At 44.0% G+C, this 19,428-nt stretch overlaps 1 protein-coding gene and 1 long non-coding RNA gene across 2 annotated transcripts; both read right to left on the bottom strand.

Annotated features, from left to right (window-relative positions):
• Nucleotides 1-10,320: 10,320 nt before the first annotated feature.
• LOC143844023 (nucleoplasmin-like) lies at nt 10,321-10,893 on the bottom strand. Its single transcript, XM_077350956.1, is given in 1 exon segment — nt 10,321-10,893. A coding segment is annotated over 1 exon segment (573 nt).
• A 5,832-nt stretch (nt 10,894-16,725) lies between these two features.
• On the bottom strand, nt 16,726-19,105 carry LOC143842694 (uncharacterized). Its single transcript, XR_013233298.1, has 3 exons — nt 18,893-19,105; nt 17,895-17,954; nt 16,726-16,948 (listed from the first exon to the last, which is right to left on the bottom strand). It is a non-coding gene; the product is annotated as an uncharacterized LOC143842694 (long non-coding RNA).
• Nucleotides 19,106-19,428: the final 323 nt, after the last annotated feature.

Genomic DNA, 19,428 nt, shown 5'->3' with positions numbered 1-19,428 from the left:
GTTTAACAACTTATTCATTAATTAACTCCCCTCATTCTGGGAACCCTTTCAGGGTCATCAAGAAACCCCAGGGTTTCATGAACCCCTGGTTGAGAAGGCCTGTTCTCATTGATGTTTTGGTGATAAAGAAAAATGGTTTTTAAAGTGCTTTACAGATAGACTAAGGAATTATATTTGGAAAGACCAAAGTAGACCTGTAGAGGACTCTGAGGAGCATTATTGCACTGGTCCAGGGATTCAGCCAGCCCTGTGACCCAACCCTATGCGGTAGACATCTAACATTTTATGCAACCCTCTGCTCAGAGTACAGATTTGATGGATGTGAATAATCTGTGACTGTCTTATTTTTGCTACAGCTATTTTTCTAAAAATCTGGTTTTCCAGTCTGGCATGTTTGGGGTAACCCACACTAGGAAAAGGACCCCACCGGGTGCCAGGGCCAATATAATCGTATATCATTCTTGCTGTTTCTAGAGACATTGGAAGTTTTTTTTCTCCTGCATATTATATTTCCCGGAAGTCAGAATGTTTCTGAACATTCCCTAAAACTGCAGTGAGTCAGCAGACAGACACAGGTACGCTATAGTCCATTTTAAGCCCTGTAATGGAGAAACGTGGTCATCTTCAGCATTATGCGGAATACGGATGGAGAGGAGATAATATGCAACATTTGACTTTTGTTTGCCTGTGCAATGTATTTTTTCTCTTTGATTTTCCATTAGAAACTTTGGTCAATCCTTCTTCCTGAAAAAGGCCCTGACACTTTCCCCGTCTGTGACACCTTCACAGGCCTGGAGAGCGAAACGTTTAGGATTTACAAGGCTGCTCTTGTAGTTGTGGAACTTTCTGGAATAATGAGATAATGAAAGAAAACTGTAATTGTTCAGTGCGGTGACAAATCACTGCAAATGTAGAGTTTATTAAGCAACATAAGCAGGGAACACTACCCATCACTGTCACTAAATGGTTCTTTCCCGTTAATCAAAAGAAAATGGCTTTGTATATTTTATTTATAGCTCCGCAGCAGAATATGAAATATTTACGGCTTGCCACCGCAAGAGAAAACATACATTATTTCATAAATGACTCCATGTATTATGACGAACGGACTTCTTACAAAGGAAATAATCCATAATTTAAACCATGAGAATAAAGTAACCTCAAAAGTATCAGTTTAGTGAAATTATTGGGGGAGGGGAGGGGGGATGGATGGATGAGCTTCAGTTAACTGGACGGTCAGCCCCAAACTCCATTTAAAGCCAAACAAAACAAAACAAAAATGTCCTGCATGTTCAGTGTAACCGTGAATTACGTAACACTCTCTAAATTAGAATTAAGACGGCGGTTTACTTTTTACGTGTGATACAAAGGGAGAAATGGTAAGAATTCTAATTAGCATCCAACTTGTTTGCTTAGCAGAATGACAGACTTAGGAGAGGGAAGTGGGAACTAGAACACAATGACAATTTATTTCGGGCGATTGCAACATCAAAGGACTTCTTCTGAGATTTAATATCAGATTGGTTTTCATGTCTTTGCATTATAATTTCAATACATTTTTTTTTAAATCAAGAGCTGCAAGGCTGGTATCCATGGAAGGAGAGCCCTGATGGTTATCAAGAGACAGCTACCTTGATCAGATGGGAGGTCTGCAGGCAAACAGGTTGTCGAACAGTGCCTAGTAGTCTGGACACTACTCAGTCCTGTAAAATAAATTGCTTATGCTGGAGACCCAGAGCAAAGCAACATCCAGTTTTATGGCAGTTCTGCTGGCCCGTGAGGCCCCTGCTGAGTGGCTTGCAGTAATACCACTCTTTGGCTACCTGCCATTGTGGCACTATAGCCTAGTGGCCACTGTTTCTAGCGGAGGCAAGACTCCAGGGAGATAAAGAGAATAATATACTTGAGGGTTGCTGCTGCTGCAGTTGTCCGTTCAAGGACCTCTAACACCATATATTGTTTCAGAAATTCACAGAGTTCCCAAATTACTCAACACCCCTTGCCTCAAAAAGTAGTCCAATAAATTAAGAAATGACAGGTGGGGGAACCACAAAGTCTTGTGGAGGGCATCTAATCCACCACTATTCCCTCTTTCTTGAAAGTCTCCATAGCCTCTCCCCTTTTCCTGCTTCTACCTCACCTTGCCACTCACCAACCAGCCTACCTTTATCTTCCCCCCATCCTCAGCTTTCTTTCCTTTCTTCACCCTGGCAGATTCTCTGGCAAGTTGCACAGTACTGTCTGAGGAGTTTTGCCCGGTCCCTCATAGCTGCCAGTGGGGGATGGAGGGGATGCATTCCGGGAGGGGGAGGAGTGCCCAGAAATGACAGTGGCATGTCAGTGACACTGGTGGGTGATGATGATGCTCTAACTGGAGTAAACATTTTATAATAGAATTAGCTTCTAATCACAGAGTTTTGGCCAAAAACCAGAGTGTCACCCCCTGATGTTGTGTTCATTTGCAGCATTCCTCAAGTGTAGAAAGGGTTTTTTTTGGGAGGGGGGTTGTGTGTCGGGCAATTGCATCCTAAAATAGGGGTCCCCCACCTGGACCTATGGCTGAGTCATGTCCAGTTGCAAAGTAGAGAATCTAAGGATTTGCAGAGGTAAACCCCACTTTCCTTTGTATCCCTCTCCCCATACTATTCATTCTTTCCATCCTCCTAGCAGTCCATAAATCCTCACTTTTCCCAACTTCCTTCTCACCAATCAACCTCGCTTTTATCTGCCCCAACCTTAAACTATATTAACTTAATTTGTGGGGTAGCGACTGTTGAACAGCTGCAAGCAGCCAGGCTGGATGAGTCATTCAACATGCATGGTAGCAATTTGCCCATCAGCTGTTCCTTGGGATAGCTCCAATGTGTCCCTGCTCAAAGTTCAAAACTCTGGTTCCCCTCCCCTCAGAAACCGAGGCGTGAAGGCTGACAACACTGTTGTGGTTGCCTAGCAATGACCACTGAGAGTATTTGTTTCTTAAAGCTGCAGGTGCTCCTTTCAACATATATATATATATTTTAATGTGCCACCCCTACATATCCAATTTTTCTGCAAACCCAGAACTTTCCTCAGGTTTGTGGAAAATCTGTCTTATCTGACCATGTCCTCTATGCCTGGATTTAAGTTTTCAGATCAAGCCAATCAGTTTCTCTAGCAGATACCCAGTATCAAGCAATTACTGTGGCTGACAGTGTGGTAACTGGAGTTGTTACAAGGAAGGCATTTCACTTTTAAAAATATAGCCACTGATACATCTTATTCTCTCTTTTCCCTTTTTAAAACAGAGGGATCTCTCTCTCCTTTCTCTCTGAAAAGAAATCAATGCAGCCTTTTGTAACTCCAGTCCTTGCAATTGTTTTATGTGACACACCACTAAGAGGTAGTCTAACAGAACTTTAGGAAGGTTTGGGAAGATATTGCCTGCCTCTGAACTGGGGGTGAGCACTTTGGCATGATTCGGCTGCCTCGGTGATCACGGAAGCCTGAGGCGGCCAGCGCCGTGGTGTGGAGGGGCAACGTGGGCGTCGGCATGCCAGCTAGTGGCCGCAAGCCTGCACAGAGCTCTGCGTGCCAGCTGGCGTGCTAACGCCAGCACTGCCCCTCCACTCCACTCCCCACTGCAGTGCTGGCTGCCTGGGGCTTCCGTTATTGCCAAGGTGGCCGAACCATGCTGAATCGCTCACCTCTATACTGAACATCTGCAGAGTAAAAGTCTGAAATTTCGCACAACCCATCTTTTTCCTCTCCCCTTTTTAAACCTTAAACCTCAAAATATGTCGACCTGGTTTAAGATTGACCTGAGGGAGCTCACTCATCACTAGTATACACTGTGAGTCATCACTGATACCATTTATGCATTGGAGGTTTCATGCTGGGCTGCAGGCTAGAGTTTTAGTCATGGCAGGTTGTCCCACCTCTTCCTGCACCCAAATGGGGGAGCCTTTGGCCTGGTGCACCTCATCTGCCCCCGATTTGTGCTCCTGCACAGGACCTGGGGCAGTGAAGTTCCCAGTGCATAAATGGTCTGAATGAAGCATCAGTAGACAAGCTGAGGAGACAGCCCCTGTCCTTGGAGATCACCCACTGATGTTTGAATGTACGGCCTCAAGCACAGGTTACACCCCTTTAAAAAGCCCATCAAGTCAGTGAGGAGTCAGGGTTGGGTATTCAACAATCTTCTTTAACTAGAGCTTAGATGCTGATGAATTATGATCAGCAACAGCTGATATTCAGGCGAATATCTCTCCGTTCTAGAAGCATCCTGTGTAAACTTGCTCTCGGTTAATGCTTGCTGGGATAACTATTGCTCATTGCTTCTTTGCTTCCTGTTACCATGGGTTAAGGTGACCAGATTGTCCCACTTTTGGAGGGACATCTGGGGGCACCTGGCAAATTGTACTTACGTTAAAATTTAAAAAATATATATTACAATACTATTTTTGTGTTCTACGTGTTCTATGAGACTTTTTGTTGCTTCATATAGACCAAATTTTTAATCAAGACCCTCCCCCCTGGTCAATGGTGTCCCGCTTTTCCAATGTTAAAATCTTATCACCTTACCATGGGTTCTTCTTTAGACCTTACCCAGTATATCTTGAACACTCTCAGCCTGGCTGGGAAAGGACAAAGACATGCAAAGGAGGTGAGGCTCCTTGAGGCTGTCCTGTTTTCTCATGTTTTGCTGATCTCTATTTTGTTGCAATATAATAACTCAACCTATGCATTAGCAAAGGAATTATATAATCTTTGATTTTAAATCCATTATTTCCCTCTATTCTTTAATCTAGAAAATGTGGCATCTTGGCCTTTTGGCTAAGGCTATTGTCACACAATTTGTCTCTTTCATGTGTTTGAATTTCTTGCTGTCCATTTTGTGCCATGGCATTTTTTTACAGACTTATTGGTTTTTACCAGATGCTCATGAGGGTGTTCTGTATATTTTTTTAATGCCACAGACACAAAACACTCAAGCACTCTCATAAGCACCACAGCAGCTGTGGCAAAAGGAATTCTCAGTTGGTTATCACAGTTTTTTGATTATTTCAGGCCAAGCAGAGAAGATTACACCTCTATCCATCACCCCCAAGGCAAGAGACGCAGAGAGAAATGAAATGATCATAGCCTAGTTATGGTTTACTTTTGCAGTTAAGCCTGTGCTGGAACTCTTGACCTGTTTCTTTACCTGTTTCTGCTGGTGGATCCTTCTAATCCCTTTGCCCAGCTAACTATCAGGTCCATTCCGCGCAATGACAAATGTTGCCAAATGTTTGCAATATGCAGAAACGCTATAATTAATAGTGCAATTTCATCATTCCGCACACCTTCAATTCTAGTGAAATATTGAAGTCCCAGTAGCGGTCTATTCATTCCCCACAGGTTTCCGGTCTCGTCAGAATTGCAACAAAGGAGGCGATATTTTTCCGCGCTTCTGCCCGCCCCTGGCCGTAAATCAAACAGAACAGCCAATGAACTGTTGCATTTGTGCTCCCAAAAAGCCCCTTTCCCTTTAAAAACTGTTTTTAAAAATCCCGAAAACACCAGCAGCAACGAATATTTGTTCATTCATTGTCTCAGTAAGACCTTTTTCGCTGGCGTTAGAGCTTGTGCTTAATCATTTACACACTCTTCAAGTAAAAAAAAAAATGTTTTTTCCACGATGGGTGCAATTTCTGGCCAAAATTATGGGCAGTGTAAAACTGGGAGCTGTATTGTGCTCGGAAAGTTTAAAGACAATTGCAGAAGGGAGCTTTGTTAAGCACTTCTGAATTGCTTGTGCTGAATTCCTTCGGCCTTCAGCTGAAGAAGACTTGTGCTCATCTCTAAATGTAAATGACTGTATTTACCTAAATACAAGACCATATGCAATCAAAAATAAGGGTGTTCTCTTAAATTTGCATGCACATTACAGATATATCCAATAATAAAAACCTTTTGGGGTACAAGATTTGGAGAGGGTCATCTTCTTACATTCAGGGTCATCTTCCTTTTGAGTAAATGTAACCCATGTCATTTTTGTTTTAATAATTTTCATTGAACAGTTTAGGATTTAGACCTAGGGAGCCAAAGGTTACCGAGTAAGTAAGTGAAGTGAAGCTGCTCACGTATTAGTTGCAAGAGCCCTACACGTTAGTGAGGGCTTTTCCGCACCCTTTAAATGTAGTGAAATGCTTAACTTATGTAGTTGTTATATTCCAGCCCCTCCATATGACGTCTCCAATATCCAGCATCTGGGCAGTAACCAGCCGGCTACATCCTCCATTTTAAAACGCTAGTTGGTGAATCCTAAAAAGTGGATTCACCAACCTATGTAATGCTAGCTAATGGAGAGCAACCAGCAAGCAATCAGTGTGGGGAAGTTATGGAGGCTTAAATACATTCAAGTCGCCTGCCTCATCCCGCCCTTGCACCAGCCTACCTATCCCTTGTTCCCGGGGATGGGAACGTCATTTTTAAAATGCCTAACATCCTGGAGCAATGAATAGGTGGACAAGCATGCAGGGAATGCTAGATATATATTTTCCCCAATGTTGTAGCACAAAGCACGTGTCTCTAAAGCTACCCCCCCAAAAAAAAAAAACCATCAGGAATTAGATAATGTTTTTTAAATTATCAAGACTAGTGATTCCAATAAGGGGTAGTGTTCAAAAAGTGCTATGCCTCTATGATTAGATGCATAGGCATAGCAATGGAGAAGTATGCATTTTAAACAATTAGTGGGCATCACGGGACCTTTAAAGCATGAAGAAAGGGGATTGGCTTCCTGGTTTGATTGACAAGTGGAAGAGAGTCACATAAAAAACGTGTTGCTGTCTTCCGCCATTTCCAGCAGCACTTGTGGAGGGTGAGAAGTGTGAAAAGGCGGCAGAAAAGAATGAGACATCAAAAAGGTGAGGAGGGGCTGGGAGGAGCGATTATATTCATCATTACGCCATTCAGCTGGAATAACATTTTTATCAATGTGCTGAAATGCCATGAGTCTGGCCCTGCAGCAGGAGAGAGAAGGGCCAGAGCTTGACTGAAGGAAACTGCTATTTCCTTTGCAGGAACTTGGTGGGCCTAATAGCCAGGGGTAGAGTGCACCTTATAATTTCCTCTTTCCCCCTTTTCAGTTGTGTGGTGTTGGAGGTTAAGGCTCTTTCCCCCTCAGTCAGTCTGGCCGTGCAGCAGGAGACAGAAGGCCCAGAGTTTGATGGAGGGAAACTGCTATTTTCTTTGCAGGCCCAAGCCAGGGAACGAACTCATGCCCTATAGAGGATGGAGCAGAGTTGTTCTCTCTTGCCCCAGAGGGACAGACCAGAACGAATGGGATGAAATGAATTCAAAGGAAATTCCATCTAAACATCGGGAAGAAATTTCTGACAGAGCAGTTTCTCAGTGGAACAGGCTTCCTCGGGAGGTGGTGGGTTCTCCATCTTTGGAAATTTTTAAACAGAGGCTGGATAGCCATTTGACGGAGAGGCTGATTCTGTGAAGGTTAAAGGGGGTGGCAGGTTACAGTGGATGAGCGATAGGGTTGGGAGTGTCCTGCATAGTGCAGGGGTTTGGACTAGATGACCCATGAGGTCCTTTCCAACTCTATGATTCTATGATATTATTATTCTAGCAGGAAATCAACTCCTGAAGCAGCAGATGAGAAGCAGCAGCTGTGCACTTCTATACATTCAAGTTTGGACTTCCTTCTTTCAGTGTTTGTTAGGCTTGGTTCTCTTATGAGTGCCCTTTTTGGAAGGACACTGAAGATTTTGTTTCCATTAATGTTACTATGCTCATAGCCATTGTGATTTTGTTCCATATCTAGTTTTGCTGTTCTGGGGTTGATAAATATTTTTTTTATAATACAATACCTTTATTGGCATAAAGCAGATTAGGAGGCTATACAAAGATAGTCAAGATACATCAGACAGTTTAAGTTTAAAAACTGAGGACAGAAATTTAGCCATAATAAAAGTGACGTCGGCATCCTTATCACTCAGTAAAAATTGGCAAACCAAGTCTCTTGAATGGTTTCTCCATTTTGGTATAAGAGGTATGAAAAGGGTCATTTAACAAATCAAATCCCCATCCTGAGAGGAGTTAAACAAGGCTGCGTCCTTGCTCCTCTCTTATTCAACCTCTTTTTACATGATCTTCCAAAAACCCTAAGACTCACAAATGGTCATCCACCCAAACTAGATAAATTGCCAATCCCACCTTCTATATGCTGATGACACCGTCCTGCTTTCCCATTCCAGAATTGGTCTGATTAGATACCTGAATGCTTTCCATAAATATTGCCAACTCAATGACCTATCGATAAACTTCAAAAAAAACGAAGTGATGGTCTTTGCACAGAAGTGGTCTCCCTCAAACTGGCGCATTGGTGGTCATAAAATCGAGCAGGTCAAATGTTTCAAATACTTAGGAATCACCTTCCAACATAATTTGCATTGGACCAAACATAGAAATAGGATTACTTTGCAGGCTAACTGTTCCATTACCCATCTAAACCGGTTTTTCTTTCTTAAAGGCAATCAGTTTGTCCCAGCTGTCTGTCGTGTGTTTGACTCTAAAATTATCCCCCAAATTTTATATGGCATCCCTCTGTGGGTCTCAGGTTTTAACAAAAACATGGAGAGGTTACAGTCTGCCTTTTTCCGGCAGATTTTGAAAACTCCAAATTGCGTCCCTTACTCCTCTTTATGTCTTGAAACTGGACATAATCTTCTTGAAACTAAGGCCTGGATTTTCACCTTTAAATATTGGCTAAAACTGCATTTTAGGGTTCGATCAGATAGCCTATTGGCCTGTTTACTGAGAGACTCTTAAATTTAAATGGTTCTCTACCATCCTGACTACACTCCAACAAATTGGCATTGACTACGATTACATCCTATCTCTGAATGATAAATATTGAAAACGGTTTAATGTCTGGAGTGGTGTTTTTTTTTCTTGTACTTTTGAAACCATTTCCCATCTTGTCAAGCCATAAAGGTGCTGTTGAGTACTGATTGGAACCCTTCCCCTTTAGAAAGGTTTGCATAAACACAGTAAGTAGATCCTGAAGGTCTCTCTGCTCCTGGCAGACCCACAGTTAATTAATGCTTCCAGCTGTCCTGCTGGCAGGGGCTCATGGGACTTGTAGTCCATGAACATCTGGAGGACCACAGGTTGATTACCCCTGCTTTACAGAATGGAGAACTGCATGTGCAGGACAGGTTGATTTGCTGTATGCTGCTCACCATGCCAGCATGCCTTTCCAACTCAGTGCCTTAGTTAGGAATCAATTTGGCTCATCACCACATCTCTCACGGTCTTAGTAAATACGTACCGGTTACAAGTGGCTGGCACAAGGACCCCGGAATCCCCTTGACAGCGTTGGAAGCCTCGGAAAAAAACCCTGAAGTTCAATATTGCACTGTCTTTTATAATCCAAAGCGTAATGAAAAGAGGATAGGTATCATATTGGCAGGGATGGCAGAAAAGTGAAAACAACCATGTCTGACAGCTCCTCCCCCCCCTCTGGGAACAAGGTACAGTTGAACAGAAAGACACGAAGAAACGATCAGCTAAACAACGGGCCAGCACACCTGTGCCGGGATAGGGGTCAACAACGAGACGCACTAGGGGAGTGTGTTGTGATCGCGAGCAGATGTTGTTGACAGTGCAGCAGAAAAAGGGCACACCTGAGGTTGGTCATGTTCAGGATGCATCTGATCAAGAAGGGATAAACTGCAATTCTGTTCCTCGGCAACCGAACCTGACCTAATGGTAACGGTAATAATTTTTATCTGCTGATCCTTATAGCAATATAATGGCTCTCAAACTTCCATTGGGAAGCTAGTGCTGTGGACAGGTATTCCTATCTCTTACTATTGCTCCTTCCATATTGTGAAATGATGCACAGTGCATGTGTGATCAATTTGATAGCATTGACATACAGGTGTCAATACACCCCCAGAGAATGAGATCATTTAGTCTGCAGAGTAGAAGAAGCTTGATTTTTTTTCTTTTTTTGGGGGGGTGTCATTTATTTTCCAGGGCACTGCCATGACCCGAGCAGCTGCCATGCAGGTGCAAACTGTCTCAAAGCGCTGCTCTACTCAAGAGGAGCATTGACAAAAGCAACCAGGTGACCCAGGACACAGCTAGCTTACGTGTAACTGAGGCAGTATGGGCAAAGTAAGTTAACCAGGTTCATTTTGTGTAGCAGTTCGCAGCATGTCTAATACAGACTGCTGCTTTATAACTAATTTGGGATTTTTGTTTGTTTGTTTTCTTAAAATAGATTGTGCATCTTTTATTCCTTTCAGGCAGTGCCAAGTTGTTCCCACTCCCACCTCCTTACTGGATGCTAATCAATTTCTTACTTGCTGACTTCTTCCCTCTGCCAGCTCCTTTTGTCTGAAATTGCTCCCGAGCAGCTAGTTCTATTTCCTTTTTGGCTGCAGGAGAATGGTTGGTGTCTGGAGCTTTGATGGGCTTCACTGGAGATGATTCCTGGGAAGATCCCCCGAGGACTTCTTCCTCTTCACTATCATTGCATGTGTTGACAGCTGTCACAAGTTGTCCAGAAAGAGGGACTGGTCTGTTCCCCAAATTTAGATTGAAAGTGACAGGGGGATTTAGAGCAAGTCCTAGAGTGGCAGCCACTGGGAGAACTGAACGTTTCAAGGTTGCTAGGCCTACTGGAGAACATTCCTTGCTGTCCTTTTGAGGTAGGCTCTCCAAAACATTACATTCATCTTTGGCTTTCTTCCCTAGCCAGATGGTCCTCAAGGCTAACTGCTGATCATAGGACCAGTCACCTGAGACTTCAGATGCATAGGTTGGGGTCACCCTGGTTAGCTCACACCCCCAGACCAGCTAAATGGTTGTCTACCTATATCCATCATTAGTGTTGTTTTCCAGAGCCATTGCTTTCAGGATATATCTTTTTTTTTTAAGACGGACGGAAGGAAGGAAGGAAGGAAGGAAGGAAGGAAGGAAGGAAGGAAGGAAGGAAGGAAGGAAGGAAGGAAGGAAGGAAGGAAGGAAGGAAGGAAAGAGGGAGGGAGGGAGGGAGGGAGGGAGGGAGGGATTTAAAAAACCTGAATATGTTATAATTTGAACCTGATTCCAGTACTCAACCTGCACGGTGTCCCAATATTGCCTGCCTTGCTCACAAATTACATCTGACATTTTTGCTAGCTTCTGAAAATGCGAGTGGAGTATTGCGTTGCAATAAAACTGTCACACATGACATCTGAAAAGTTCCCGAGTGACAGAGAAATCTATATTTCTATTAATATTTCAGGAGGTTTTGGGAAGCCAAGCCACCAAACTGTACAGGGAAGTCTTCTGTCAAACACTTGCGGATGTGTTGTTATAGTTTTAGCAGAAGAGCTTGTTACTGGTTGGATGTGAAATCTGACTGACACACACAGTATGGATGGAACTTGTTTTTTGTTTTTTTTTTCACTGTGTTACTAAATCAAGTCTGAAGAACTTGAGAAGATAACCCAGTGCCAAAACTGAGCAACTCTTCCTTCTAAGGGATGTTCTTTTGTTGTTATTATGTGTGACATTTTTTATAAATAAATATTTATTTGTTGTATTCGTAGCAATGAAAAGGGGACATGGCTTAACAGAGTGAACATAACACTTGCATTTTCACAAACACTGTAGGCAAAAATGTGCTAATTAATGATAGCCAGACCTTCTGGCATTGACTGCTTTTAGTAGTGGTGCTCCAGAAAACTTTGTGGTGAATTGTGTCTCAAAAACAAACAAAACAAATACATGAATCGTATTTATTTCTTGTAGTATGATCCCTCTCTTACATATGAGGTGAGCTACAGATTAGACACCCCTTTTGTTGTCAAAGATCTTCAATTCAGCACCATGCTGAGCTTTTTGTTTGTAGCTGCTCAAGATATGGCTGTGCATTGGTAAATAAAGCCCGTCTCTGTGTTTAGGACTATACTTCTGGTTGCCAACAATGAGAGACCCTTTTGAGGTTGGAGGTAGAGGTTAGGTAGTAGAATCATAGAATAATAGAGTTGTAAGGGACCTCCTGGGTCATCTAGTCCAACCCCTTGCACTATGCAGGACACTCACAACCCTATCACTCATCCACTGTCACCTGCCACCCTTTTGAACCTTCACAGAATCAGCCTTTCCGTCAGATGGCTATCCAGCCTCTGTTTAAATTTTTTCAGTGTTTCGATGGAGAGCACAGAGGCAGAAATATTTGAGTAAAAAGTTTTAGCACAACCGGGTAGGAGGTTTGAGTCAAAATCCGTTCATCGGTTCTGACCAGCACAGCTGTTCTCGGGCATACATTCAATCATTTCAAAGATGACTGCACACTAGGAATCCTTTATTACCACTTCCCCAGTTCCCTTAATGTTGCGTCCCAGTCCACCGCCTCCATGTTTGTGAACGTTTACAAAATATTGAGTCATCTTACTAACACCTTTCCCTCCCTCTCTGCAACAGACACACTGTGAGGTAGGAGGGGCTGAGAGAGCTCTAAGAGAACTGATCTGTGAGGACAGCTCTAAGAGAACTGTGACTAACCCAAGGTCACACAGCTGGTGGCATGTAATGGCATGAGCTGGTGGAGTGGTCCAGGTATCAGTCAATTTATAAATGAACACTCTGGCACTGCCTCATATGACCGATTGGTGGTATACAACATTAGCTAGCTTTCTTGCACTGTCCAAAGTCCTGAAACTTTCTAACCTGCCGGGCCAACAAGGAGTTCCAAAGCAGTTTGCAAACGCCTTCCTCTTCCTCCCCCCACAACAGACACACTGTGAAAGTAAATGGGGCTGAGAGAGCTCTAACAGCTCTGTGAGAACTGCCCTAAGAGAACTGTGATTAGTTCAAGGTCATTCAGCGGGCCTTATAGAATGGCACATGTTGGTGGAATGGTCCAGATAGCAATCCATTTATAAATGAACACCCTGGGTTACTTCCCTGAGGGTGGGATTGTGTGACAACATAAGATCCCCTTTGTGGAAGGTGCAAAAATGCCCAATTCAGCTCATACAAACTGTAATGGGTTCTCCGGTCGGGAGGTCAGAATCTTAGACGTTGTTTCCTTTGTTAGGTTTAGTTGAGTTTATCACCCAAAGAAAGTCATCATTTCTTGGACAACTGGGTGACTGCCATCCTGCATCATGACGAAGAGCTGCTCTGATTGGCTCTCTTCACATGCTCACTACAAACATCACAACAAACCAGTTTGTCAGGCAAACATGCTGCGTTTGACAGCTGTTCTCATTCATGTGTGCCACTGGACACCAACCACAAGACAGTTTGTCTTATGACATCCCCCATTACTATGCATGGATGTGAAAGGTGGACGATGAAGGAAGTTGTCGGGAGGGAAACTGAATGCGGTGACGGAGGAGAGTTTTACAGTTCTTGTGGAGCACCAGGCAAGGAAGTGGCTTCCAGATCAAGTCAAGTCTAAATTCTCCCCTGAAGCTAAAAGGACTAAACTGAGGCTAACATAATTGGGTCACATTATGAGAAGACGGGACTGACTGGAAAACACAGTAAGGCTAGGAAAAGTGGAATGCAGTAGGAGACTAGGAAGACCCAAGATGAGATGGATTGACTCCGTAAAGGAAGCCTTCAGTTGGCAAGACCTGAGCAAGGCTGTTACTGATAGGACATTGTGGAGGTCATTAATCCCTAGGGCTGCTGTAAGTCAGAAGTGATTTAATGGTGTATAACACACACATCACTCATCAGCTGAGTCTCAGATGACCTCACCTCCCCACTGTCTGACTTGGGCAGGTGCCAGATTGCTTTTATGGCTGCCCAGTAGCTGTGGTGGTGTTTCCTTCAGCCTTGCAAGCTGATTTTGTACCTGGGCAATAGATGAAATACAGTTATATCCTGGGACCAGGGATGGTCTGATGAGTCAATTTAAATGATGTGGAAGGGCACCAGGACCCCACTAAGACAGGACCAAAACACACATGGATGAAAAATCCTCAATGACAAAACCTACTTGAATTAACACTAAATATAAAGCACACACACACACACACACTGTGTTGTTGATCATCACTGGCTGTCCAATTGATTTCCTTACTGGGCTATGTGAGAGCATGCATGTATAAAACACTGCCCATTGCACAGTAACTATTGTAAATATGTGAAAAGCAGTTTACTGAGCAGGCTACAGTAGGGGTGTCCAAACTGTGGCTCCAGTTGTCCATGAACTACTGTGAACTTAGACAGAATGTGATGGGGTGGGCAGAGATGATTGTGTCAGTGCTTGGCTCTTGTGACCCTTTCTTGCATTCCCAGGGAAATGGCAATCACAACTTTGGGATCGGGAGGCAAATTTCTTCTAGGCCAGACTGGTCAGGGATTCTGGTTTTGAGAGGGAGGAATCTTCTGGACATAGGGTCACTGTAGCCACCTGGAGGTAGTTTTGAGTGTCCTGCATTCTGCAGGGGGTTGGATTAGATGACCCTGGAGGTCCCTTACAACTCACCAGGACACTTTGGAGGGTCCACGTTCAGCCAGTATGTTGTCATCACCAGTCTGTTTCTAGATAAAGTTCAAGGTATTGGTTTTGACCTTCAAGGCTATATGCGGCTTGGGACCTACTTATCTGTGGGACTGCTTATCTGCTTATGCCAGGGGTAGTCAACCTGTGACCCTCCAGATGTTCATGGACTACAATTCCCATGAGCCCCTGCATTTGCTGGCAGGGGCTCATGGGAATTGTAGCCCATGGACTTCTGGAAGGCCACAGTTTGACTACCCCTGGCTTATGCCCTCCATAGGGCACTCTGCTCTGTGGGTAGGAATTTGCTGGCTGTCCCGAGCCCCGGGCTTTATTGGCCCTGGCCCTAACCTGGTGGAATGAGTTCCCTGAAGGATTTGCCAGCTGTCCACAGGGCCTGCAAGACAGAGCTCTTCCTCCAGGCATATGGTTGAGGCCATGGCAGGATCCTGGAGTTACAAACGGGAGGGGGGGTCCCTTAGTGCTGGTTAGATCAGGACCCTCGCTCCAAGTGTGAGAGAGCTTTTGACAGCAAGTTGGTCAGGGGGTGGGAATTATAACTCTCTGCATCGCCATCTTTGAATGTTTAATGTCTATTGTTTTAAGGGTTTTTTAAAGGGGTTGTACTGTTTTTTATTGTTTTATTGTGAACCACTGCGATTTCGAATGGAGAGCGATGGTATACACATTTGAAAATAAATAAACAAATACAATTATCTATGCCTACCATTACCATGAGCCCTTGCCAATATGGACATCTGGAGAGCCACCCCTGGCCACCCCTGGCAAACTGTTGAACTGCTGAGTAACAATGAACTTTGAGGTTGCTACCCATGAGCAAGCTCAGAGCCCGTCCTGTGGATGCTTTGTGACATCCCTAATGTTCACTAGGCTGTGGTGGGTGAAGACTCTTTTTCCAGAATGTAAAAAAAAAATACACACCCTGTAGCAGTGGGTACTACGGATGCACAGAGCTCTTCAACATGCTCAAGTGGAACAAAAATGACAGGGTGATCCAGTGAGGGACTTGTCCACGGTGTGGCTGATCAAGATAAGTTTAAACACTGATTGTGTGAGTTTACGCTCAGCATCACTCCTTGCAGTATTACTCTGGCTGAGCCTATCGAGATGATGTATGAGGTAATGAGCAGAGTAAGTGGCAGAAAGCCTCACTCCATAAGCAACCGATACAATGTCGGTAAACAAAGTAGTTTGCAAGAAGTGATACCCAGGCTTCTTAATGTCAGGGGAAGAGTAAGCTGTCTACGGCTGTTTGTTGATCAAGCACGCGTTGACAACAAAAGAAGGTGAAACGGTTAGCATGAAGTGTGCGAGTGCTTTGCTCCTTCCCGTAGCGTAGCGGGTTTTCGCAGTAAGTGAATGGAATAGCTAGCGTGGCCTAGTGGTTAGAGCATTAGATTAGGATCTCAGAGATCCAAATTCAAATCCTCCCTCTGCTCAGTGATGACCTTTGACCAGTCATGTCCTCACAGAAGGAGAGGAATGCTGGAAGCCACTTTAGGTTCCCGCTTTTTTGGGGGGAAGGGAGGGTCTTACAACAAAGATAAAAAGCACACGCATTAAGAAATGGGTAGTTAATGTTCTGGAGTGAATGAGAAATGGTTGAATTGTATATGGTTAAGGTTTGCATTAGTAAGTTAAATCCTATTGAGGAGCAAATAGTTTGCACAGATCCCCCTCCCCTTTTTTATTTGCCACTTCTTCTCTCCTTCTACAATCACTTGTGCCTCCCCAAAAGCCAGTCCTGTCACTTGGGGGACACTTGGGAACAAGGTGAGGTGGGGCAAAGTGGGCTGTATCCAGAACTCACTCACACAAGTAAGGAGGATGCTTTCCCTGTTCTTGTCAAAGTCATATTCCGTATTGACTTTGAGGCAATTTGGAGGGGGATGTGGGGAATTGCAGGAGGAAAATGGGGTGGTGGGGGGAAACTCCATGCCGTGATTCTACAGGATCCTATTTCATGCACCTAAAAGCCAGAATGCATGTTGCATACCTACAGCCAGCATGTGTGCAAGACAAAAACCTCACAGAGGATATACCCATAATAATACACCCGGTAGACAAAACTCAATGTTAAAAGCTAGAAAACAAAAGAGGTGTTTTTTTGCAGAATGACAGCAAAGCGCCACCTTTTGGTGGAGACAGAATGGGCAGCCCAAGGCAGAGGAATCACAAGAAGTAGCCTGTTTGAAGATTGACTGGTACATGGGTTCTTTATATGGGGAAAAGGAGCATTTTTGATATGTGAGTTTCAGGATATACCATTAAATTAACTAGTTACCAAGGAAAGGTGGAAAAGAAGATGGAAGGTCACTCTGCTTTGACCAGACGCCAGGCACCAGCCATTCCAAGTGGTTTTGGTCTCAGGCCAGAGGAGACTAGGGAGCTGAACCAAAGACCATTCTCTGGCTCTTTAAGAGGCGCCGGTGCCTGCTGAAGAACAAACAATATAAACAAATCAAATAGACGTTAATGGTTTTTAACAGTTCATTGTTCCTGGCTGAACATTGTGAGCACATCAGCACAGTCAATATATGACTGCTGGACAGAGTTGTTTAAAAACAATAAAAAAGAAACTATGAATTAAACCCTCAAACAAATTATTTAGGGATAAGTTCAGGAGGAAACCAGCAGCCACTTTGCAGCTCTTGGAATTGGAATCCCAATGGGATTTTTTTTTTGGGGGGGGGAACTATGGGGATTATTTACAACCAATGTGGTGGTAAACTAGGATGGGGAAAATCTGCATGCCTGCAGGAATAGGAGCCCCAGAGAGTACTGTGATCCAGTCACACCAACCAGCTAAGGATCCCTGGCCCTAAAGAAATATGCCTGGCCTCAACCAGAGCCAGGATCTTCTGGCTCCTGGCTGGTGGAATGAGCTCCCCAGGGACATCAAGGCCCTGACCAAATTTACTAAGTTCCACTGGGCCTGCAAGACAGAACTCTTCCGCCAGGCTTATGGTTTAGGCCAGTCAGGAAATTATGCCTCCGAAAACTACCAGGCCTCCTTCCCACCCATTCTCTCCTACTCCACCTCCCTTTGGATGCCTTTTTGCATCAATTTCTCCCCTGGAATGAATTGTTGATGCTAATAATTCTCATAATTCATAATGGTTTTAATTGTGATTGTAAAGTCTATAGCTTTCAATGAATGCTTGTTGTTCATCACCCCAAACTGGGAGACTGAGAAGGATGGCATACAAAGGAATGAACGAATGAACGAAGAAACGAACGAACAAATGAATGAATGAAGAGCAGTGAGTCAGTGGATGACCTGGAGTCAGCCACTGCAGGAATGATATCAACCTGTTATTCTTGGAAACAAGATGCAATCTTTTAAAAACATATATCAAATAATGAAAAAATCCCCACTCACCTCCCCCAAAAGCCATAATGTTGCCGGTTGAGGGTGAATCCTTGCTTTGAAATCCATAAACTGGAAGAGTGAAAGAGAATCCAAGTTCTTAAGTTTCAGTAAATTACGTTTAATGCAGGAAATTAATATTGTATTTGTGATCTTGCTTACACCTGTAAGCAGTTCTGCTGCATGAGAGACACACTTGCTAAATGGCTGGAGGCTATTCGTGACCAGTGCCCACAGATCCAGGCAAGAACCAAACACTCAAATCTTTTATCTCTAGACCAGATGTAGAACTTGTCTGCTTGGCTGGTTGGCTTTCCTGATAATCGCTGTCACCTCAGTGGCAGGCATGTTCATTTTTAATTTGTACACAGGCAAAATGGCAGACTTTCCCTCTGAACAGATTAGACAGTCAGGAGAGAAAACATCTCAAGACCACCATTTTCTGAGAAAGGCATTCATTGTTACCTCTAGCAGACAGATCACTTAACATAATATGAAACCCAATGCCAGAGTCAATGCATTATGATTTTTACATGTTCCATCTGTTGCTCGCAAAGAGTTCAAACACCCAGTAGTCAGTCAACACATCTGTTCCACTTAATATTTCTGGTAAGGCCTTGGAGGAGGAGAGTGTCTCATGGCTTAAGTGCCACTCAGTGCTTAACACCCACTCAGGGCAGCTGTCCCACCCTTAAATGCCTCCTCCTCCAAACAGCTTGCCTTTCTGTCCAGCAGCCAGCCAATTGCCATACGTCTCCCAGCCCTGACCACCCCCTCCTCCTTCCCTCTGAGGCTTGGAGGCTGCAGATCCCTGTTGTGTGAGAGCTGACCCTACCGCTAAGTTCCCTAACAGTTGCCTGCAGCCTTTCCAGGTCCTGAGGTGAGGGGGAGGCCATCCGCAGAGTTCTTCCACCCCCCCCATCTAGTGCCCGTTGTATTCCTGAATGCCATGGGCTTGGCCTCTAGTACATAAATGTGTGATTCATAAAGCTTATATAACACATACTTACTCAAGAATCTCTGTGAGATCTGCAGATCACTATACAGGGTACAATTGAACTGGGACCAACATCTTGCCGCATTAGTCTTGACCAGTACACACTCTGAAATAGGCTCATTCTAGACTGCTTTCTTGATTAGGGTATACTTTGGGTATAGTCTCCACAAAAGCATTCCCTCTGTGGTCAGCTGCAAGGACCAAACCCAGACTGGCCAGCCTTATGGTTAGCTGCCTTTCCTAAACACATGTCATTGTCATGGCTGTTAGCAGACCATAATTGTGATGTCACAAATCATTACTTTCTCACTCACACCCAGCCACAGGTGACTGGCTAAAGTCATCAGGTGGTAGCTGGCTGGACTTTCTCTTTTGCTTCACCTGTATCCAGACTGACTCCTCAAATATGTTTCTGATAAGTTACCCTTGACTTATCAATTAGACCGGAAAAATACTGCCAAACCTGCAAGTGCAAGGAAGGCTGCAAGTGCAAGGAACTTCAAATCACACAAGACACAGCAGACCGGAAGCCTTCTGTCCCTACCTCAA

This window comes from Paroedura picta, chromosome 8 (genome assembly GCF_049243985.1).
Source record: "Paroedura picta isolate Pp20150507F chromosome 8, Ppicta_v3.0, whole genome shotgun sequence".
NCBI classification, from domain to species: domain Eukaryota; kingdom Metazoa; phylum Chordata; class Lepidosauria; order Squamata; family Gekkonidae; genus Paroedura; species Paroedura picta.
Note: the sequence above shows the minus strand (reverse complement) of the source record. Positions and strands in the feature narration are given on the sequence as shown.